General features: G+C 40.1%; 2 protein-coding genes and 1 long non-coding RNA gene across 3 annotated transcripts in view; 1 reads left to right on the top strand and 2 right to left on the bottom strand.

Moving 5' to 3' along the window:
- The first annotated feature begins 2,753 nt into the window (after positions 1-2,753).
- Positions 2,754-3,130, top strand: LOC113468060 (transmembrane emp24 domain-containing protein bai-like). Its single transcript, XM_026824701.1, has 2 exons — positions 2,754-2,934; positions 3,053-3,130. The coding sequence occupies exons 1-2, from the start codon at positions 2,791-2,793 to the stop codon at positions 3,113-3,115; spliced, it is 207 nt and encodes a 68-aa protein (XP_026680502.1). The 5' UTR covers positions 2,754-2,790; the 3' UTR covers positions 3,116-3,130.
- Positions 3,131-6,648: 3,518 nt separating this feature from the next.
- Positions 6,649-21,422, bottom strand: part of LOC103510713 (neurexin-2) — a 52,590-nt gene continuing 37,816 nt past the window's right edge. Inside the window, exons 8-22 of the mRNA XM_026824702.1 lie at positions 19,800-19,919; positions 18,738-18,916; positions 17,918-18,089; positions 17,402-17,643; positions 16,163-16,385; positions 10,667-10,800; positions 10,377-10,610; positions 9,600-9,707; positions 9,342-9,540; positions 8,745-8,786; positions 8,564-8,682; positions 8,379-8,525; positions 8,005-8,053; positions 7,190-7,590; positions 6,649-7,139 (exon numbers count right to left, since the gene is read on the bottom strand). Coding sequence (XP_026680503.1) covers positions 6,759-7,139; positions 7,190-7,590; positions 8,005-8,053; positions 8,379-8,525; positions 8,564-8,682; positions 8,745-8,786; positions 9,342-9,540; positions 9,600-9,707; positions 10,377-10,610; positions 10,667-10,800; positions 16,163-16,385; positions 17,402-17,643; positions 17,918-18,089; positions 18,738-18,916; positions 19,800-19,919 — 2,750 coding nt within the window. The 3' untranslated portion in view covers positions 6,649-6,758. The remainder of the gene's footprint in view (positions 7,140-7,189; positions 7,591-8,004; positions 8,054-8,378; positions 8,526-8,563; positions 8,683-8,744; positions 8,787-9,341; positions 9,541-9,599; positions 9,708-10,376; positions 10,611-10,666; positions 10,801-16,162; positions 16,386-17,401; positions 17,644-17,917; positions 18,090-18,737; positions 18,917-19,799; positions 19,920-21,422) is intronic.
- Positions 13,904-14,479, bottom strand: LOC113468061. The gene is made up of 2 exons (XR_003391926.1): positions 14,299-14,479; positions 13,904-14,172 (listed from the first exon to the last, which is right to left on the bottom strand). It is a non-coding gene; the product is annotated as an uncharacterized LOC113468061 (long non-coding RNA).

The raw sequence follows: 21,422 nt of genomic DNA, 5'->3' as shown, positions 1-21,422 counted from the left end.
AATTTCGCTATATTTTTTTATATTTTATTATCTTTGTGTTAAATAAAAAATTGAAAATCATGAGAATTGTTACTGACAGAATTATAAAGTAAGTTGGCGATGTGTCCTTATTGATGAGGGGTATACGTTACACCTGACGACACTCCTTTACCACAGAACTGACAGAATTATAAAGTAAGTTGGCGATGTGTCCTTATTGATGAGGGGTATACGTTACACCTGACGACACTCCTTTACCACAGAGATTAAATGTTGAAATCCTAGAAAAAAGCGAAGTGGAGTTAAGTCTGATGTGTCCTTAGAGGTCGAAAAGTGTTCCTCAAATATCTAGGTACCATCATTCCATTTATTTTTCAAGTGGTGTAAAGTCACTTACCATCAGAACAAGTGGGTCCGGTGTATGATGTCATGTCACAATCACACGTGAAGGAATTCCACTGCTGAACACACACACCACGATTTGCACACACATGTTGCGAACATTTGTTATTGTGTCCTGAGAAATAGGAAAAAGAGTAGATGTATTGAGTATTTTGTTTACTGAGGTAATTCCAAACTACCAAGAGGTTTTGAGTGATGTGTTTACTTTCCATTCGGTGACAAGCTACCCGTCTCCTCATATTAACCTCACCAAAATTGGACAAACAGTTCGCCAGTTATGGTAAAATAAACAGACAAACTCTCGCTCAAGATTTATTCCAGGAGAGAGTTTCCTCGGATATGAAGATAGGGTGTCATAGTGGGAGACAAAATGAAGAGACGTGTCATAAGGTCAATTGGGATAGAGAACCTATTTTGGATTTAGATGGTCGTTTATAATACAATATTCTAATTTTCTTTCTAATAAAACCCCCTGTAATATCACTGAATTAAAACTTGGAAATCACATCCATCCTTCATGCAATTTATAATGACTCAAAAACTAAATGTCGTTTTCTTCAATGTCCTATCAAGTCGCCTCCCTATGGCAAAGATTTGAATACAAATGAGCTCTGGCTCCCGCCTCGGCTTCCAGATTATATGGCGTATTTGAGTTCCATATTGGAGATATTTTTACGCTCTCTCCTCTCTCCCTGCCCTGCTCCCTCGGGACTTTGTGGGAATCTACTTAGGCGGCTTAGGCATTACGCACTTGTAGTAAACGCTGGTGTGTATAGCACACGACTTTGGGTTACGCTCCAGTCACAGTATTTACGTTCAATGAACGGTCGTATGTATATTTTAAGAATGTTTTCTTTTTCTGGAAATGATTAGTCAGGACCTCAAGAACACTTTGAGCGACAGCCCTGAAATTTGGTATCGTCATGAACATTTTTTTTTTCTTTTTTTTTTTTAAGATTGCCTCGCGAAACTTATCGAATCATCCTTGACTGGATTAATCGATTATGCTGAGAAAAACCTCATTTTTCTTTCAATTTCTATTAATAATTTCTATTTCGTCTCTGTACTTTAAAGCTCTCTGTTCTCAACAGTGACCAATTATTATTGTATCTCAATTAACTGACCTCGATAATGGTCAATACTGTTAACAGGTAACCATTTTTATCTCCCCATTTCCTTCACTAACCCGACGACACTGACAACTTTCTTTCCGGTTCTTCTTTCCTTCTCCTTTCTTTATCTCTCTCTGCTTTCAACTTTATTCCTGATTATGGAGATTCTATCTTATTTGATTTGGCTGTTTACATCCCTATAGCGATGTATTTACATATGTGATCAAAGGGTTTGTCTGAGTGACGTTTGCTTTTATCGCTGCGAAGGCGTTCGTTTCCCTTTTGACTTGAAATGGAACTTGCAGACGCGTGTCTGCAAGTCACAGATGAACTTTGTGTGGCCACAGACGTGCAAGTTCGATTTGCACATGGATGTTTTCGGCGGTCAAGCTCTTCCTTTGGGATAGGTCGATAGGATATAAGTTTCTTCAATAACCTACAAATTACAAAGTAGGTAGGTAGATGCCTAGCTTTAAGCGCGCCTTTCATTGGAAGAGCAGTCACCTGAAAAATCAAACCTATAAAAATGGCAGAGTCTTTATTTCATAGGTATGGTTTTTCAGGTGACTACGCGCTACTAGAAATAGCGCGACTAGGGTTCCAATGTGATTTTAAACCTCCGCGGATCGGATTTTACACGAGGGACTTTGTTTGAATGTTGCAAAGCTCTATGGAAATTCTCATTAAAGACTTTTACACTACCTAATTAGTAATTAGACAGTCTTACGATACGATTTCGTACAAGTACGACTAAAAATAATGGACTTACTCTTGACATGTGGTAGATGATCCAGCTGTATGAGTAGATTCATAAGTGTTTTGGCACTAAAAACTGACCATCGAAATTTTGACCCGATTACATTACTTTCCTTCCTATAGGATAAGGAAAGTAAAAAAAGTATTTTTACCAATCGCCTTTTTTTTTATTTACTCCAATTAATTTTTCTTTAGTAAAATTATCCAAGGAAATAATAATAAATGAATTATTAAATGAACCATCAGATTATTATTATTATTTATTTTACTAAGCTTCATTTGAGCTAATAAATTTTAAATTGCTTTTTCCAACTATCACGAGACAAACAAATAAATCAGTAACTTGGAATCGCGTTTTGACAGTAAGTAAAAAACTGACTATAATTATTATAATATCTAAGTAGACAAAATAGTTTTTACCCCACAAAATCCAAGTTTTTCTACAAACTTCCCCTCGTGAAAAATTTCCTACTTTCGGAACGTGAATGCATATCATAATTGTGTATGAGTGTAGTTTACAATTTGTGAGGAGTTTGCCAAGATGAGGAGTTTATACTTATCAGCGGGTCTGGTACTGTTATATACGGTCTGTGTACACAGTATAATGTGGCATTTGGAGCCCAACACAAGAAAATGTCTAAGGGAAGAGCTAGGACAGAATGTGCTGATAGCTGGAGAATACGAGGTTTATAATATCTAAGTAGAAACAAAATAGTTTTTACCCCACAAAATCCAAGTTTTTCTACAAACTTCCCCTCGTGAAAAATTTCCTACTTTTGGAACGTGAATGCATATCATACGAGGTTTCAGAACTACCAGGCCAGAGAGTTGATTATCAGGTGAGTATGCTGACGAGGGACAAGTAGAGGTGAAACCTAGAGATAGTCGAGAGAAACCAGAGGCCTACTCCAAGTTCCATAAACATCTCACTTTGTACTCCACCCAGAGAGTTGATTATCAGGTGAGTATGCTGACGAGGGACAAGTAGAGGTGAAACCTAGAGATAGCCGAGAGAAACCAGAGGCCTACTCTAAGTTCCCTAAACATCTCACTTTGCACTCCACCCACAGAGTTGATTATCAGGTGAGTATGCTGACGAGGGACAAGTAGAGGTGAAACCTAGAGATAGCCGAGAGAAACCAGAGGCCTACTCTAAAAGTTCCATAAACATCTCACTTTGTACTCCACCCACAGAAAATATTGACAAAATCGTATGACATGCATCTGGGTGTTGAGTAAAAGTGAGAAGTGCAAAGTTGACTGTGGAATAAGGAATAAGGCTGATAGAACATGTCATAAATGCATTGTCATGTCCATCATGCAACTGTCAGAAATAGATGTAAGTAGGTACATGTTCCCAAAAGTTATGACCATGTTAAGGCCCCTGTTCCATACACAAACTTTGCAAAAATTGTAACCTCCACCCACAGAAAATATTGACAAAATCGTATGACATGCATCTGGGTGTTGAGTAAAAGTGTAAAGTGAGGAGTGCAAAGTTGACTGTGGAATAAGGCCGATATGTCATAAATGCACTGTCATGTCCATCATGCAACTGTCAGAAATAGATGTAAGTAGGTAGGTACATGTCCCCGAAAGTTATGACCATGTTAAGGCCCCTGTTCTATACACAAACTTTGCAAAAGTTGTAATTTAATCTTACAGAAGACAAACCTTTTTAAGCATTACTTATATAATATCTACTCATGTACCTACCTCTATTTTAATTGTTGTGACATTTTTCATACCCTACCATTCTTCTTTATAAGTTCTCATTCAGGTAATGTTGCACAAATCGTACAACACATATTGACAAAATAATATATACCTCTCCTCTCCCTCTATGTATTTGTTATTTCTCTAACAAATCCCTCCTCTTGACAAACCTTTTTAAGCATTACTTATATAATATCTACTCATGTACCTACCTCTATTTTAATTGTTGTGACATTTTTCATAAAGCCCTACCATTCTTCTTCATAAGTCCTCATTCAGGTAATGTTGCACAAATCGTACAATACATATTGACACAAAATCCAAGTTTTTCTACAAACTTCCCCTCGTGAAAAATTTCCTACTTTCGGAACGTGAATGCATATCATAATTATGTTTTAAAAATGAATTAAAGAAATAGAGGTACATGGATAAAAAGCACAGTTAACATGTAGTCTGGAGTAAGTAATCGCTAGGTGGGATCAATGTATTATCTGATGGAAAAATCATTGAGTTCCTAAGGTGCTTAATGCCTTAAGAGTGGCCTTTTGGACATAAATCATTAGGATAAAAGAAAAACACAATTGTAAGAATGAGCTTTTCGTTTTTCTAGTTTTAAAAACCCATTCAGCGATCACTGGCGTCCAAGACATTTGCATTGGGTTTGAATGGTTCTATTTCTAGACACTAACTTAACGTTTAAAATGAAAGATTTAACTAAAGAATTTAACAAGGAACATTATTAGCTTATGTAACAAAATTATGTACAACAAAGTTTATATTTTCTTTTGCAATGACTAGGAGACGAAATTATTATTTACAAAGTTCTTTTGAGAAAATTATTCAAAGTAGCTGTAGTACCTTTTTTACATTTGACATTGTACAAAATAACACTTTCCTTATTATGACAACAAGGAAAGTAAAAAGTGAGTTGGTATTTTGCAGGGAAATTTATTCGTCCCATTACTCAAACACTTTCCTTATTATGACAACAAGGAAAGTAAAAAGTGAGTTGGTATTTTGCAGGGAAATTTATTCGTCCCATTACTCAAAATTATTTTGAAAATATCCACGATTAAAAAATTGCTTCTTTATAACGAAAAATGAACATGAAGATGTTTTCCCTCTTCCTTCAAACAAAATAAGATGTTTCGAGGGGAATTTGTAGGTAAGCAGGAAAATCAACTTTATGTACCTAACCAGATTTAAAAATTGCTTCTTTATAACGAAAAATGAACATGAAGATGTTTTCCCTCTTCCTTCAAACAAAATAAGATGTTTCGAGGGGAATTTGTAAGCAGGAAAATCAACTTTATGTACCTAACCAGATATTCCTGGTAGACCACATGAAGTTTCACTGCTAGCAAAACAAGGAGTAGAAGCCAAGAACTATGAGGGTGTAAGTATAATATCTGTATCAACTTATTTTGAGGTTTTAGTGCCTTGCCTTTTTTTATTATTATTTTTTTTTATTTTTTTTTTACAAAATAATTCAAATCATAAATCATACACAGTATGATCCAAGTGTTAACGTGAGTGTGCAGTATATTCAACAACAATTACCAGATATTATCTACTGTATTTTTTAACAAATGTTTGAATTTTAAAAGGAAATCTTGGAAATAATATGCCAAAAAGTTTGGTGAAGGTAAAATTTAAAATTACATAAAAGCTCGAAACTCGGATAAATTTTGAATCAAAAGGAAAGTAAAAAAAAAAGAGAACTTATCCAAAAGAGAAGATGAAAGTTCAAAAGGAAGGAAAGTAGATCATTTCAATCAAAAAGAACTAGAGAACTTTTTTTTTCCAAAAAGTACATTGATAACCAGGTTTATAGTCTCGATGTTGACTTTATGTTGGTCACTTTTGGACTTGCTAAGCTATTCTGCAAAAGCCCAAAGTGTGTTTCAACATGAAACTGTAGACCTGCAATGAATTTATGACTGTAATGTTACAGCGCGCGTACATTTATTAAATTTTCGTCCACAGTGCAAAGAAACAGGAGAATACAACTCTCCAATCTACAGGGAATTGTGCGTATTTGACAAAATGGTGATGGCTCAAAATCTTGATCTTCTGACCCGAAGAAAATCTATTTTATCAAAAAGAATCTAATTTTTACAAAATAATTCAAATCATAAATCATACACAGTATGATCCAAGTGTTAACGTGAGTGTGCAGTATATTCAACAACAATTTTTTATAAATTTAATTTTCGTCTAAATTTTAAACTTTAAAATTAAGTATGTACAGAAAAGAGATCAACAAAATTATTGCAAAATTTTTGAACATTTCTTTGTATAAATATTGCACTAATTTTCCAAGTTTCCATTCGACGTGAATGGATTTTTTTTATATATAAGCTGCACAAATTGCGTGCCAATGCCTGTCAGAATGATCACCCCAACCTTCTAACGACTGGCAAAAGCAAAAGAAGACTCGAAGAATGACTATAAACATCTAATAATAAGGACCTATTATTTATTAGTAATGTTCTGATGTTTATCCCTTATCGTGGTAATGTGTCCATATTTTATGCATTTAACGACTGGCAAAAGCAAAAGAAGACTCGAAGAATGACTATAAACATCTAATAATAAGGACCTATTATTTATTAGTAATGTTCTGATACATTAAACACTGACAGAATTATAAAGTAAGTTGGCGATGTGTCCTTATTGATGAGGGGTATACGTTACACCTGACGACACTCCTTTACCACAGAGATTAAATGAAGGACATAATATATTACACATAACATTGCTTTACAACAGAGCTAAAACCAGCGGGATATGTTACACGTACCATTCCTTCACATGCCCGGCCTGTCGTTTCATCGGCCTCACATCACCCGTATTGCTATTGTAAATGCTACTATTAGGATTCATATTGTTATTATTATAGCCACTGTGCAGTGGCGGCGGACTACAAGGCATCATGGAGTTAGACAGCAGTGCCTGGTGATGCCCATGGGCGACGGCACTGGTCTTGGTCTCGTCCATGGTGTAGATATGATCTGTGTTCTGTTTGAGTTTCAGTATGAGCAGAATGACTAGTATGATTGCTATGAGCGTTCCAGCAATGACTAGAATCACGAATGCAGTGGCTTCTGCTGTCTCTGAGTTGATCTGGTTCTTATTGATCACATGTGGTGGATAGGTGAATGGAGGTGGAGGATACATGTAGGTAGGAGGAGGAGGGAGAGGACTCTGTGCTACATTGATACGTGAGGTGGTTTGAGTTTCAGTATGAGCAGAATGACTAATATGATTGCTATGAGCGTTCCAGCAATGACTAGAATCACGAATGCAGTGGCTTCTGCTGTCTCTGAGTTGATCTGATTCTTATTGATCACATGTGGTGGATAGGTGAATGGAGGTGGAGGATACATATAGGTAGGGGGAGGAGGGAGAGGACTCTGTGCTACGTTGATACGAGAGGTGATGGTAGTGGTGGTTGTGGTAGGGTCTGTATGAGTGACGGAGATGTCCACTATATGAGTGACGTTGTATGCCTTGCTACTGGTAGTAGTGTCGGAGAACGAGGTGCTGTTAGTGATGGTCAGATCAGTGGGGGTCACTACTTGAGGCCCTGGGGTCTTGAGAATCTCCGGTCCTGTGTGCGTGCCTGAAAACAGAGGAGAAATACCATGGTTACATTGCGAAGACATAGAAATACCTTGATCGTTTTGGCCATCAGAGCTGCTGGAAAATTTGGTGCTCACAAATTCCATCCTGAAAAGAAGAAGTTTTAGGATATCTCCAAAACGAGCTCAAATCCCATCAAAACCGCAATCAATCCCGAGGCACAGAGGAGAAATACCATGGTTACATTGCGAAGACATAGAAATACCTTGATCGTTTTGGCCATCAGAGCTGCTGGAAAATTTGGTGCTTACAAATTCCATCGCTTTAAATACTTCTTTTGAGGACATCTCCAAAACAAGCTCAAATCCCATCGAAACTGCAATCAATCCCGAGGCTTAAATCGCTTATCTCAATTCTCAATATCCCCCAAATAAGTTCGCCTGCGGCGCAATACCTGTGGTTTCCTCCTGGGGCTGCGTGGTGTGTATCTGCTGCCCGATGACCTCATTGTTTAGGTGCTGGGTCAACACGAGAACACCAGAAAGTAACCCGTTGAAATATTTGCAATCGAAAAACGAGTACAATTTTAGGCTTTAATCACTTATTTCAAGAAAATCCCCCAAATAAGTTCGCCTGCGGCGCAATACCTGTGGTTTCCTCCTGGGGCTGCGTGGTGTGTATCTGCTGCCCGATGACCTCATTGTTGAACACAGTGGTGGAGAGAGCAGTGGTTGTACTCGATGAATAACTCGTGCTACTAGAACTACTGCTGGATGTGACGTCAGTGTACACTCGGCTAGGCTCGGTAATGTTCGGCTGCCCGATGACCTCATTGTTGAACACAGTGGTGGAGAGAGCAGTGGTTGTACTCGATGAATAACTCGTGCTACTAGAACTACTGCTTGATGTGACGTCAGTGTACACTCGGCTAGGCTCGGTAATGTTCGGATAGGATTCCGATGACAGATCGGGGGGCTACTAGAACTACTGCTTGATGTGACGTCAGTGTACACTCGGCTAGGCTCGGTAATGTTCGGATAGGATTCCGATGAGAGATCGGGGGAGGGAGGAGGGGAGGCTGGAGATTTGCTTGATGGAAGTTCCGGTGTGCTGACGTCATCACGGTCATCTCCTGGAGGGGGAAAAGAGGGGAAAAGAGATCGGGGGAGGGAGGAGGGGAGGCTGGAGATTTACTCGATGGAAGTTCCGGTGTGCTGACGTCATCACGGTCATCTCCTGGAGGTGGAAAAGAGGGGAAGGTGAGATCAGTTTTCAAATAACTTCCTCTATGAATTCAAAAATGGAGGACAACTTGGACTCCTGGACAACAGGAATTATTAGTCTACGTGGCCAAGTATCTAAGTTTGTACTATGGAGGTCGCGAGTTCAAATCTCTGCACAGTCAAAATTTTCGGTGATTGGAAGTCGGTGTACTTTTCTTTTCCTGCCTCTATTTTGGCGCCCAAATTTTGTCTTTTTCAGTACCCTTATGCTCCCAAAATCCGCTTCTTCTGACTTTTCAGTACATTTTAACGCCAAAATAACGCTTCTTTTGGCTTGTTCAGTACCTTTCAGCGCCAAAATTCAGCTTCTTTTTCGGCGACAAAATTCTGCCACCAAACAAACAATTCTTACCCGATCCATCCGTGACACAATCCTCATCATCATCTCTACACTGAGGCTTAGCCCTTTATGTACTAGTGTGACGTACAAGTCATTGGCGTAAAAGGTTATGCCTTGAACGACAACGAGTCCTGGAAGGAAATATGAAAGGAAATGAACTCTACTCACCAATATAAAAAAGACTAGTCAAATCCAAAGTGGCGGCCATAGACGACGTGGCAGCCGTCGCAATGACGTCATCGACACTCAACGAATGCACGTTCGGGTAAGGTCGGGTAATGGAGATAGCGTGCCACTTGTTGTCGTTAATACTCGTACGTGCGTAGTCCTTGATGCGCACTGGTCCATCGCCTAAATTGATGATCAACTGGAAGGAAGAGCAAACAAGACTGGGTGAAGAGCAGGAATCGATGAAAGTTGGACAACCCAACAGTCTTCAACGGGTTGATGGCACGATGGAACGAAGAACCAACAAGACTTGGTGAGGAGCAGGATAGCAATGCGCACTGGTCCATCGCCTAAATTGATGATCAACTGGAAGGAAGAGCAAACAAGACTGGGTGAAGAGCAGGAATCGATGAAAGTTGGGCAACCCAACAGTCTTCAATGGGTTGATGGAACGAAAAACCAACAAGACTTGGTGAAGAGCAGGATAGCAGGAATATTTTCAAGATTGACAACCCATCAGTCCTCGAGGGGTTGAGAAATTTCTCACGAACTCTTTCAGACTTACGTAACTAAGACTCTTTTTGAACTCAGAACTAGGTATGGGTGTTGATCTTAGGAGAATCAAAAACACATTTCTGAGGCAACTTCAGAATACCCCAGAGAACGGCTGGATGCAAAGAGTCTACAGAGTGAATACTGAGGATTATCACTAAGGAGTTCTGTAAAGGATCCTTGAAGGTAATAATTATTGAAAACCCAAGGGTTTTGATCTTAGGAGAATCAAAAACACATTTCTGAGGCAACTTCAGAATACCCCAGAGAACGGCTGGATGCAAAGAGTCTACAGAGCGAATACTGAGGATTATCACTAAGGAGTTCTGTAAAGGGTCCTTGAAGGTAATAATTATTGAAAACCCAAACCAAAGACCTCTGTGTGTGACGTATGTCTTATGCCGCCCGCACACTATCAATATTCCTATCATGACCCACTAGACACCCATCACGTGACCGGTCGCAGTTGGCCACTGTCCTCACCTGCACATGGCCGGCAACCAGTTCGACGGCCAGAAAGTCGGCCTCCCGGCCTGCATTGTACAACAGGAGGGCATCCCGCTCCCTAGTCTTCAGCTGGAAGTATATGCTGGTAGACTGGAATGCTTGTAGTGTGGGAAGTGCCACATAGGTCTGTCTAGACCGGAATGTTATGGCGTGATGAACGAACCGCTGCTCACGAGGTGCGAAGTGACCTGTGGTCCGAATCAGTGGGGTCTCGTTTGGACCTGGAAAGAAAATTAGGTGAGAAACAATCAATAAAATTTATTGACGTCCAAAGTTTGGATTGCCAAAACGATGGTAATGTTCGGATAGGATTCGGATGAGAGATCGGGGGAGGGAGGAGGGGAGGCTGGAGATTTACTCGATGGAAGTTCCGGTGTGCTGATGTCATCACGGTCATCTCCTGGAGGGGGAAGAGAGGGGAAGGTGAGATTTCAGTTTTCAAATAACTTCCTCTATGAATTCAAAAATAGAGAACAACCTGGACAACAGGAATTATTAGTCTACGTGGCCAAGTATCTAAGCTTGTACTATGGAGGTCGCGAGTTCAAATCTATGCGGAGTGGAAATTTTCTGTGCCTTGAATTCCTGGTGCTTCCTGGGCAGATTGACACTGCGCAAATTGAGTCAACGGCAATATTGCCCAAAAAGAGGCACATCAAAATTGTCACCAGTCAGATTTTTTACGACTTTGAATGCACCAATTTCCCACAAAACATTGAAAATAAGCACCGTTGAGCGTGGTGTGTTATTAGATGGATAACCTACTTACTTACTTACTTACTTACTTACTTACTTTTCGTATCCGGTTGCTTGTTATTTCTAGATGCAGCGTCGCGTCGTGACTTCGTGAGGATGACCGAACATCTGAGCAGTTAGTCAAATCCTAGTGAATAAAATGCCGACCCCAAATAATGGAATTGGAAAAATAGCGAAGTGAAACAAGAAGAATTAGATGGACGTGAACCGTAAGTAACGGCAGATGTTATTACTCCTAGATCGCCAGTAAGAACATTTTGTGCCATAAAGTGGGTGCCGTTATTGTTGACCGATCTGAATGTTGCCTACACTGTTGAACACGGAGAGCTGATTGCCTGGAGAGGAGAGAAGGATTGATTTATATTACAAATTAGACTCTGAATGACCAAGAAAGAGCCAGATTGGTAAACTCAAAATTACATCCGGGTCTACAGTTTCTTCGACGGGAGAAATAGCAATCTAAACCGCTTATTGCGCCGAAAAAGAATCTCTGACCAATGAGCAAATTCTCTGTGTATATCAACAAGGCAGTCAAAACGTCAAAAGAGTAAAGATATAGAAATTGAACAAAGTGATGCCAAAATTTAGACTGGTATAGCCTTGGTAGTCCAAATACTTACCTGAGGGGAAATTGGTTTGCAAGTTGAAATCGTCGAGTTGCAGCGTAGAGTTGGCAGCGTTGCGCGTAAATCTGACAACATGGTAGAATCCGTCGTTGACCTTGACAAAGGTTTCACCAATAGGATTGTCGTTGGTTCCCATGTTGTACACCACGAATATGTTGCCCTCCACCTGTGCAGAAGAACGGAGGAGTTGAGGTGTGAGATTTCGATCTTCCCGCGCAAACTTTCAACTCGAGCACTTGATATTTGGACAACCAACCCAAAATCACACTATTTCGGGGCACACTTATCGCTCTGTTCTTACAGATTATTACTGTGTGCTGTGTGAGAAGAATACAATTATGAAGTTGGTTGAAATCCTAGAAAAAAGCGAAGTGGAGTTAAGTCTGATGTGTCCTTAGAGGTCGAAAAGTGTTCCTCAAATATCTAGGTACCATCTTTCCATTTATTTTTCATGTGGTGTAAAGTCACTTACCATCAGAGCAAGTGGGTCCGGTGTATGATGTCATGTCACAATCACACGTGAAGGAATTCCACTGCTGAACACACACACCACGATTTGCACACACATGTTGCGAACATTTGTTATTATGTCCTGAGAAATAGGAAAAAGAGTATATGTAATGAGTATTTTGTTTACTGAGGTAATTCAAAACTACCAAGAGGTTTTGAGTGACGTGTTTACTTTCCATTCGGTGACAAGCTACCCGCCTCCTCATATTAACCTCACCAAAATTGGACAAACAGTTCGCGAGTTATGGTAAAACAAATAGACAAACTCTCGCTCAAGATTTATTCCAGGAGAGAGTCTCCTCAGATATGAAGATAGGGTGTCCTAGTGGGAGCCCCTGGAGTACCTAATTGGTCCTAATCAACACGTTCACAATCGGTCACAATTTGAGACACATTTGTCTATATTTGAACGAAACAGTCACGGTAAGACAGTAAGAGGTTAAGATGGGGAAATGAAAGAGGCAGAAAATTTCCCCGAGACGAAGGCAGTGTGAGAAGAACAAACTCAATCGCCGTATTTTGACAAGATAATTAACTTCCCGGGGGCATTCGACTAAATTTCAAAAACCCAAATTTTTCCCCCGCCACCGAAAAATTTCCCTCCCAAAAGAGGAAAACGTCTTTGATTCTTCCCTTTCTCCTGTTCTTGCCATTCTTTCGTCTTTGCCTCTTCCTTCTTAACAGTTTTTCTTCCCTTCCTCCTGTTCTTGCCTCGTCCTTTTCTCATGTTTTTGCCTCCTCTTCTCTTCCGTTACGTCCCTTTCTTTCTTCTTTCGTCTTCGCCTCTCTCTTCCTTCTTCTCAGTTTTCCTCCCTCTAAATGTCGTTTTCTTGTCTTCTCTTTCCCTCCTTCTGTTTTGCCTCCTCCTTTCTTCCATTCTTCTTAGTCCCTTTCTTTCGTCTTTTCCTCTCCCTTCTTCAAAAATTTCCCTCTTAAATGTCGTTTTCCTTCTCTCCTGTTTTGCCTCCCCCTTTCCTTCGTTACCTCCCTTTCTTTCGTTTTTGCATCCTCCTCCACCCCAAATAATGGAATTGGAAAAATAGCGAAGTGAAACAAGAAGAATTAGATGGACGTGAACCGTAAGTAACGGCAGATGTCATTACTCCTAGATCGCCAGTAAGAACATTTTGTGCCATAAAGTGGGTGCCGTTATTGTGGGCTCCTCAGTTTGTTCCCTCTAAATGTCGTTTTCTTCAATGTCCTATCAAGTCGCCTCCCTATGGCAAAGATTTGAATACAAATGAGCTATAGCTCCCCCCTCGGCTTCCAGATTATATGGCGTATTTGAGTTCCATATTGGAGATATGTATTTTTACGCTCTCTCCCTCCTGCCCGAGTGCCCGCTCCCCCTCGGGACTTTGTGGGAATCTACTTAGGCTGCTTAGGCATTACGCACTTGTAGTAAACGCGGGCGTGTATAGCACACGACTTTGGGTTACGCTCCAGTCACAGTATTTATATTCAACGAATGGTCCAAGTATTTTAAGAACGTGTTCTGGCAACGACTCAGGATCTCAAGAACGCTTTGAGCGACAGGCTTGAGTTTTGTTATGGTCAGTTGGTCACAAACAATTTTATTGGTTAAAGATTGCCTCGTGAAATTTATCAATATTTCTTAAGTTAAAATTAAGATGTATTTGTGACTTTGGATATACTGTTCATCGGAATAGAACATTTAAGTTAAACAACATCGAGTGTGGTTGGTATTTGGATTGGGAAAAATCTTCGTTAGGACGAGTGAGGTGTTGATTCACGTTGCTCTCAAACTGTGAGGCTTTCGCAACATGAAATACTCCAACATTCAGATTCGTTAAAATTCGTTTTTTTTTTTTTTTTCTTCTTTTTTTTAGAAAATCGAATTAATTTTGTGTTAGGTGGACCTACATTTCACGCGGAATCGAATGGTGAAACTTTTAGAACTGTCCGACTTAATGTAATAGAAAGTCGTGTGATGTTCACACCAGATTTTTTTTTAGAAAATCGAATTAATTTTGTGTTAGGTGGACCTATTAATAAGTAGTTATTAATTAATTGAACTTAATTTTTTGATTGGAAGTAGAAAATGATGGATATGTTTTCACGGCAGACATAATACAAGAGGTGTTTTTAATTTAGCGGAAATATCCTGCCTGAATCGTGCTGACCCAAAATATTTTTCAATAATTCTGGACCAGAGCGGACCGAGGACCGAGTTGGTTATGAAGTTTGGGAAAATGATGGATATGTTTTCACGGCAGACATAATACAAGAGGTGTTTTTAATTTAGCGGAAATATCCTGAATCGTGCTGACCCAAAATATTTTTCAATAATTCTGGAGCTGGACCAGAGCGGACCGAGTTGGTTATGAAGTTTGAGAAAATGATGGATATGTTTTCACGGCAGACATAATACAAGAGGTGTTTTTAATTTAGCGGAAATATCCTGAATCGTGCTGACCCAAAAGATTTTTCAATAATTCTGGACCAGAGCGGACCGAGTTGGTTATGAAGTTTGGTTATTCAAGTATTCTTTCATGTTAAAGTCAGCCTGACCCAAACTGATCAAAAATCAATCATTCAGAAATATTCAGCTAAATATAAAACCACCTCACAGGTAAATGATTTTTTGTGATAATTTTAAAAAAACCTTTAAACTCCTGAGAAAGAAATTTGTTTTGGATATAATCAGCTATAAAGCTTCTATTGATGCCTTCTAAACAGAGGTAGGTTCGCAAGCCTGGAATACAAACAAATGCAGAACAGAAATTAAATAGAATGTACAAAATAAAATATCCTACTCTAATGTTACCAGCAGACTTGATAATAAATAACCCAATTAATTGTAAGAAACACAAGATCCTTACTGATCGAAAATCAATCATTCAGAAATATTCAGCTAAATATAAAACCACCTCACAGGTAAATGATTTTTTGTGATAATTTTAAAAAACCTTTAAACTCCTGAGAAAAAAATTTGTTTTGGATATAATCAGCTATAAAGCTTCTATTGATGCCTTCTAAACAGAGGTAGGTTCGCAGTTAGAGAAATACACAGAGAATCATCAAAGGAAATGAAAAGACGAAGTAAAAAGAAAAATTAATAAAAATGACATTATGTACGGTATTTTACCGCGCCTAAAACTTCCGAAGCAGTGAAATGCTGAATTTACTTTCTAGGTACTTGTGCAGAAGTCACGTCCGTGGAATATTGCTACCAAAGGAACTGGCATAAACGATCAGTGACCAGTGTTATTATAGGGTTAGGTTAAACGCAAGGAGTTTTCACAATTAGAGCAGTGATTAGTGTTATTATAGGGTTAGGTAAAATTCAAAAAGGAGCTTTTCTTTTCCACGGATGTGACTTCTGCATAATTACCACTTTCTATTACTAACATATAATAGAGAACAACCTGGACTCCTGGACAACAGGAATTATTAGTCTACGTGGCCAAGTATCTAAGCTTGTACTATGGAGGTCGCGAGTTATGCGGAGTGGAAATTTTCTGTGCCTTGAATTCCTGGTGCTTCCTATTTTCTTTTCCTACCTCTACTTTGGCGTCCAAATTTTTGCTTTTTTTAGTACCTTTAAGAGCCAAAATCTTGCTCCTTCTGACTTTTTCAGTACTCTTTAACGACAAAATCCCACTTTTGGCTTTTTCCAGTACCCTATAGCACCAAAATCCCGTTTCTTTTTCGGCGCTGAAATTCTGCCACCAAACAAACATTTCTTACCCGATCCATCCGTGACACAATCCTCATCATCATCTCTACACTGAGGTCAGTACCCTTTAACGACAAAATCCCGCTTCTTTTGGCTTTTTCCAGTACCCTATAGCACCAAAATCCCGTTTCTTTTTCGGCGCTGAAATTCTGCCACCAAACATTTCTTACCCGATCCATCCGTGACACAATCCTCATCATCATCTCTACACTGAGGCTCCAGGGGTTTCTTAGAGCGCGGTGTAGGGGGCACATACACCGGGGTGATCAAATCATCACCAGGGCTGGTATCGAACGAGGGGGTACACGAGTCCTCGTCGTCATTGGGACAGCCTGAGCCCGCGCCTGAGAATACCAGGTCGTCTGAACCGCCAGGGGAGTGATCAGGGGGAGTCTGAAACGGGACAGAATTAGAATTGTCAAGGTTGATGTTCATGTCGTAAAGGATGAGTCTTATGTTTATTTCCAGGGGATGAACCTTGTGGCTTTGCATTTCGCAAAAGTTGTGCCGTAATGCTCATTAGGTACTTATTGGGGGAGTCTGAAACGGGACAGAATTAGAATTGTCAAGGTTGATGTTCATATCGTAAAGGATGAGTCTTATGTTTATTTCCAGGGGATTGTGGCTTTGCATTTTGCTAAAGTTGTGCCGTAATGCTCATTAGGTAAACATGACACGGGTGAATAATTGGATATTTATTTATTTATTATTTAACGGGGGAGTCTGAAACGGGACAGAATTAGAATTGTCAAGGTTGATATTCATATCGTAAAGGATGAGTCTTATGTTTATTTCCAGGGGATCATACAAAAAGAACCTTGTGGCTTTGCATTTCGCAAAAGTTGTACCGTAATGCTCATTAGGTACTTATCACAGAGATAAACATGACACGGGTGAATAATTGGATATTTATTTATTATTTAATAGTCGCGGGGAAGGCCTTTTGAGTTTTGACATCAAAATATTGGGAAAATGCGAAGTTATCGTGAGGAACAGACCTTTAAAATCATCTTATGTTTATTTCCAGGGGATGAACCTTGTGGCTTTGCATTTCGCAAAAGTTGTGCCGTAATGCTCATTAGGTACTTATTACAGAGGTAAACATGACACGGGTGAATAATTGGATATTTATTTATTATTTAATACCTAGTCGCGGGGAAGGCCTTTTGAGTTTTGACATCAAAATATTGGGAAAATGCGAAGTTATTGTGAGGAACAGACCTTTAAAATCGAAATTTTCAATGCATCACACAATTTTACCTTCTAAGGATTACCGACTTCTTTCTAGGATGTTCTACCCATTTGCAAACGGTCTCTTCTTCCCATAATAAAGAAACTTTTGTTTTCAATGCTTTAATGGCAGGATTCTCTCTTAGTGAGCTCTTCCACCCAACCGGAAAACATCTCACCTGTTGCATTTTCTGTAGCAACGGTTCGCGGATTCTCTCATGCAGTGACGTCACAAGTGTTACATCTCCCCGGATCTGAGTTCTCGGATCCTTGTCCGCCGCCAGGTCTAGAACCCGCTGTCCGTTGAGTACCAGTCCTGCTATGACACCGCTGAACGGTCGCTCTATCCGTTGCTTGGAGCGGTTCCACTTGCCACCGATCTGAATGTTGCCTACACTGTTGAACACGGAGAGCTGATTGCCTGGAGAAGGGAGAAGCAGAAATGGACCAACATAAAGATTAAAGTCAACATGAGACTGTAGCCCCAGAAGTCAGAAGACCCAGCACTTTTCGAGAAATGAAGTTTTTTACATTTAATTTCAAAAGAACCTTTTGAAGGAAGATGCTTTGCAAAATTGCATATTCAATGACTGCTCGGTCTAGTCTAGAGTCTAGACAAAAGCTTTAGATCTTGATCAAAATCATCAAAATTTTGACTGAAATCGCTTTGTTAGACTGGAAAGTCTTTTACTTACCTGAAGGGAAATTGGTTTGCAAGTTGAAATCGTCGAGTTGCAGCGTAGAGTTGGCAGCGTTGCGCGTAAATCTGACAACATGGTAGAATCCGTCGTTGACCTTGACAAAGGTTTCACCAATAGGATTGTCGTTGGTTCCCATGTTGTACACCACGAATATGTTGCCCTCCACCTGTGCAGAGAATAGAGGAGTTGAGGTGTGAGATTTCGATCTTCCCGCGATAAATATAAACCCCGGTTCCCATTCCCACCATCCTTCGGAGTCGATCCGGCGCGATGGGAGGTCACGGTCCAGTCACATTATGTTCAATGAACGGTCAAATATTTTACAGGTAATTAGCGTAAATCTGACAACATGGTAGAATCCGTCGTTGACCTTGACAAAGGTTTCACCAATAGGATTGTCGTTGGTTCCCATGTTGTACACGACGAATATGTTGCCCTCCACCTGTGCAGAGAATAGAGGAGTTGAGATGTGAGATTTTGATCTTCCCGCGATAAATATAAACCCCGGTTCCTATTCCCACCATCCTTCGGGGTCGATCCGACGCGATGGGAGGTCACGCTCCAGTCACATTATGTTCAATGAACGGTCAAATATTTTACAGGTAATTAGATGGGAGGGAAATGCCAACCCCAAATAATGGAATTGGAAAAATAGCGAAGTGAAAGAAGAAGAATTAGATGGAAGTGAACCGTAAGTAACGGCAGATGTCATTACTCCTAGATCGCCAGTAAGAACATTTTGTGCCATAAAGTGGGTGCCGTTATTGTGGAAAATAATAAAAATAAATAAAATAGGAATGCTGGGTGCACTCACGATTTCCACTTCAATATAATCATTAGACGTGGCACTCTCCACTCTCAATATAACAGCATCATGATGGTTAGTAATGAATGCGAACGCCAGTACGTCAGATTTCATCTCCGGTCTTCTGTCCTCAGGAAACACAAATGTTATTATGCCACGCTCGGGTCCGAACTCGTAAGCCACAGATTCTGAAACCACAAACCGGAACCGTAGAGATTAATTTCTAAATGTACCCACCTAAAGAGGATATTCTTAGGGATCTACAAAGATTTTAAAGTTCCCAGTACGTCAGATTTCATCTCCGGTCTTCTGTCCTCAGGAAACACAAATGTTATTATGCCACGCTCGGGTCCGAACTCGTAAGCCACGGATTCTGAAACCACAAACCGGAACCGCAGAGATTAATTTCTAGATGTACCCACCTAGAGAGGATATTCTTAGGGATCTAAAAAGATTTTAAAGTTGTACCACGCTCGGGTCCGAACTCGTAAGCCACGGATTCTGAAACCACAAACCGGAACCGCAGAGATTAATTTCTAGATGTACCCACCTAAAGAGGATATTCTTAGGGATCTACAAAGATTTTAAAGTTCAATGATAGTAAACTTTCAACTCGAGCACTTGATATTTGGACAACCAACCCAAAATCACACTATTTCGGGGCACACTTATCGCTTTGTTCTTACAGGTTATTACGCTGTGTGAGAAGAATACAACTATGAAGTTGGTTGAAATCCTAGAAAAAAGCGAAGTGAAGTTAAGTCTGATGTGTCCTTAGAGGTCGAAAAGTGTTCCTCAAATATCTAGGTACCATCATTCCATTTATTTTTCATGCAAACTTTCAACTCGAGCACTTGATATTTGGACAACCAACCCAAAATCACACTATTTCGGGGCACACTTATCGCTCTGTTCTTACAGGTTACTACTGTGCGCTGTGTGAGAAGAATACAATTATGAAAAAAGCGAAGTGGAGTTAAGTCTGATGTGTCCTTAGAGGTCGAGAAGTGTTCCTCGAATATCTAGGTACCATCATTCCATTTATTTTTCATGTGGTGTAAACTCACTTACCATCAGAACAAGTGGGTCCGGTGTATGATGTCATGTCACAATCACACGTGAAGGAATTCCACTGCTGAACACACACACCACGATTTGCACACACATGTTGCGAACATTTGTTATTGTGTCCTGAGAAATAGGAAAAAGATTAGATGTAATGAGTATTTTGTTTACTGAGGTAATTCAAAACTACCAAGAGGTTTTGAGTGACGTGTTTACTTTCCATTCGGTGACAAGCTACCCGTCTCCTCATATTAACCTCACCAAAATTGGACAAACATTTCCCGAGTTATGGTAAAATAAACAGACAAACTCTGGCTCAAGATTTATTCCAGGAGAGAGTCTCCTCGGATATGAAGATAGGGTGTCCTAGTGGGAAAGAGATCGGGGGAGGGAGGAGGGGAGGCTGGAGATTTACTCGATGGAAGTTCCGGTGTGCTGACGTCATCACGGTCATCTCCTGGAGGGGGAAAAGAGGGGAAGGTGAGATTTCAGTTTTCAAATAACTTCCTCTATGAATTCAAAAATGGAGAACAACCTGGACTCCTGGACAACAGGAATTATTAGTCTACGTGGCCAAGTATCTAAGCTTGTACTATGGAGGTCGCGAGTTCAAATCTATGCGGAGTGGAAATTTTCTTTGCGTTGAATTCCTGGTGCTTCCTGTTTTCTTTTCCTACCTCTACTTTGGCGTCCAAATTGTTGCTTTTTTTTAGTACCTTTAAGAGCCAAAATCTTGCTCCTTCTGACTTTTTCAGTATATACCCTCTTTCCTACCTCTACTTTGGCGTCCAAATTTTTGCTTTTTTTAGTACCTTTAAGAGCCAAAATCTTGCTCCTTCTGACTTTTTCAGTACCCTTCGTTTTTATTTCGTAGCAATGGAACAACTGCTACATAAGACGCTTGTGGCCTGTGTCTGACGCTTTGGATGTAAACTTTGATAAGAGCTAATAAGAAATAGAATATGGGGCACTTTAGTCTGGATGGGGGACTCTAAACAGGGAGGATGCCAGCCTGAAATTTCCCTTTGCTAAAGTAGCAAAGGTTGAGTGCGAAGGGCATCCACTCGTAAATTTTTTGTAGCTAAATCCAAATGTCAGCCCAAAGCAATCACCCTTAAGCTAGGGCTGATTGAGAGGGCTGACGAAAAACGCCGACCGCGTCTATACACGGGAAAAGGCAAAGAAAAAGAAGAAGAAATTTTTCCATCTTCCGAGTTTAGAATAAGAAGGTGAAAAACGAAAAAAATAAATAAATAAAAATAGGGTTTTGATCTTAGGAGAATCAAAAACACATTTCTGAGGCAACTTCAGAATACCCCAGAGAACGGCTGGATGCAAAGAGTCTACAGATTATCACTATTTCACTAAGGAGTTCTGTAAAGGGTCCTTGAAGGTAATAATTATTGAAAACCCAAGCCAAAGATCTCTGTGTGTGACGTATGTCTTATGCCGCCCGCACACTATCAATATTCCCATCATGACCCACTAGACACCCATCACGTGACCGGTCGCAGTTGGCCACTGTCCTCACCTGCACATGGCCGGCAACTAGTTCGACGGCCAGAAAGTCGGCCTCCCGGCCTGCATTGTACAACAGGAGGGCATCCCGCTCCCTAGTCTTCAGCTGGA

The sequence above is a fragment of the Diaphorina citri genome, unplaced genomic scaffold (assembly GCF_000475195.1).
Source record: "Diaphorina citri unplaced genomic scaffold, Diaci psyllid genome assembly version 1.1 scaffold635, whole genome shotgun sequence".
Classification (NCBI taxonomy): Eukaryota; Metazoa; Arthropoda; class Insecta; order Hemiptera; family Psyllidae; genus Diaphorina; species Diaphorina citri.
The sequence above is the reverse complement of the archived record's forward strand: the minus strand, read 5'-3'. Positions and strand labels throughout refer to the sequence as shown.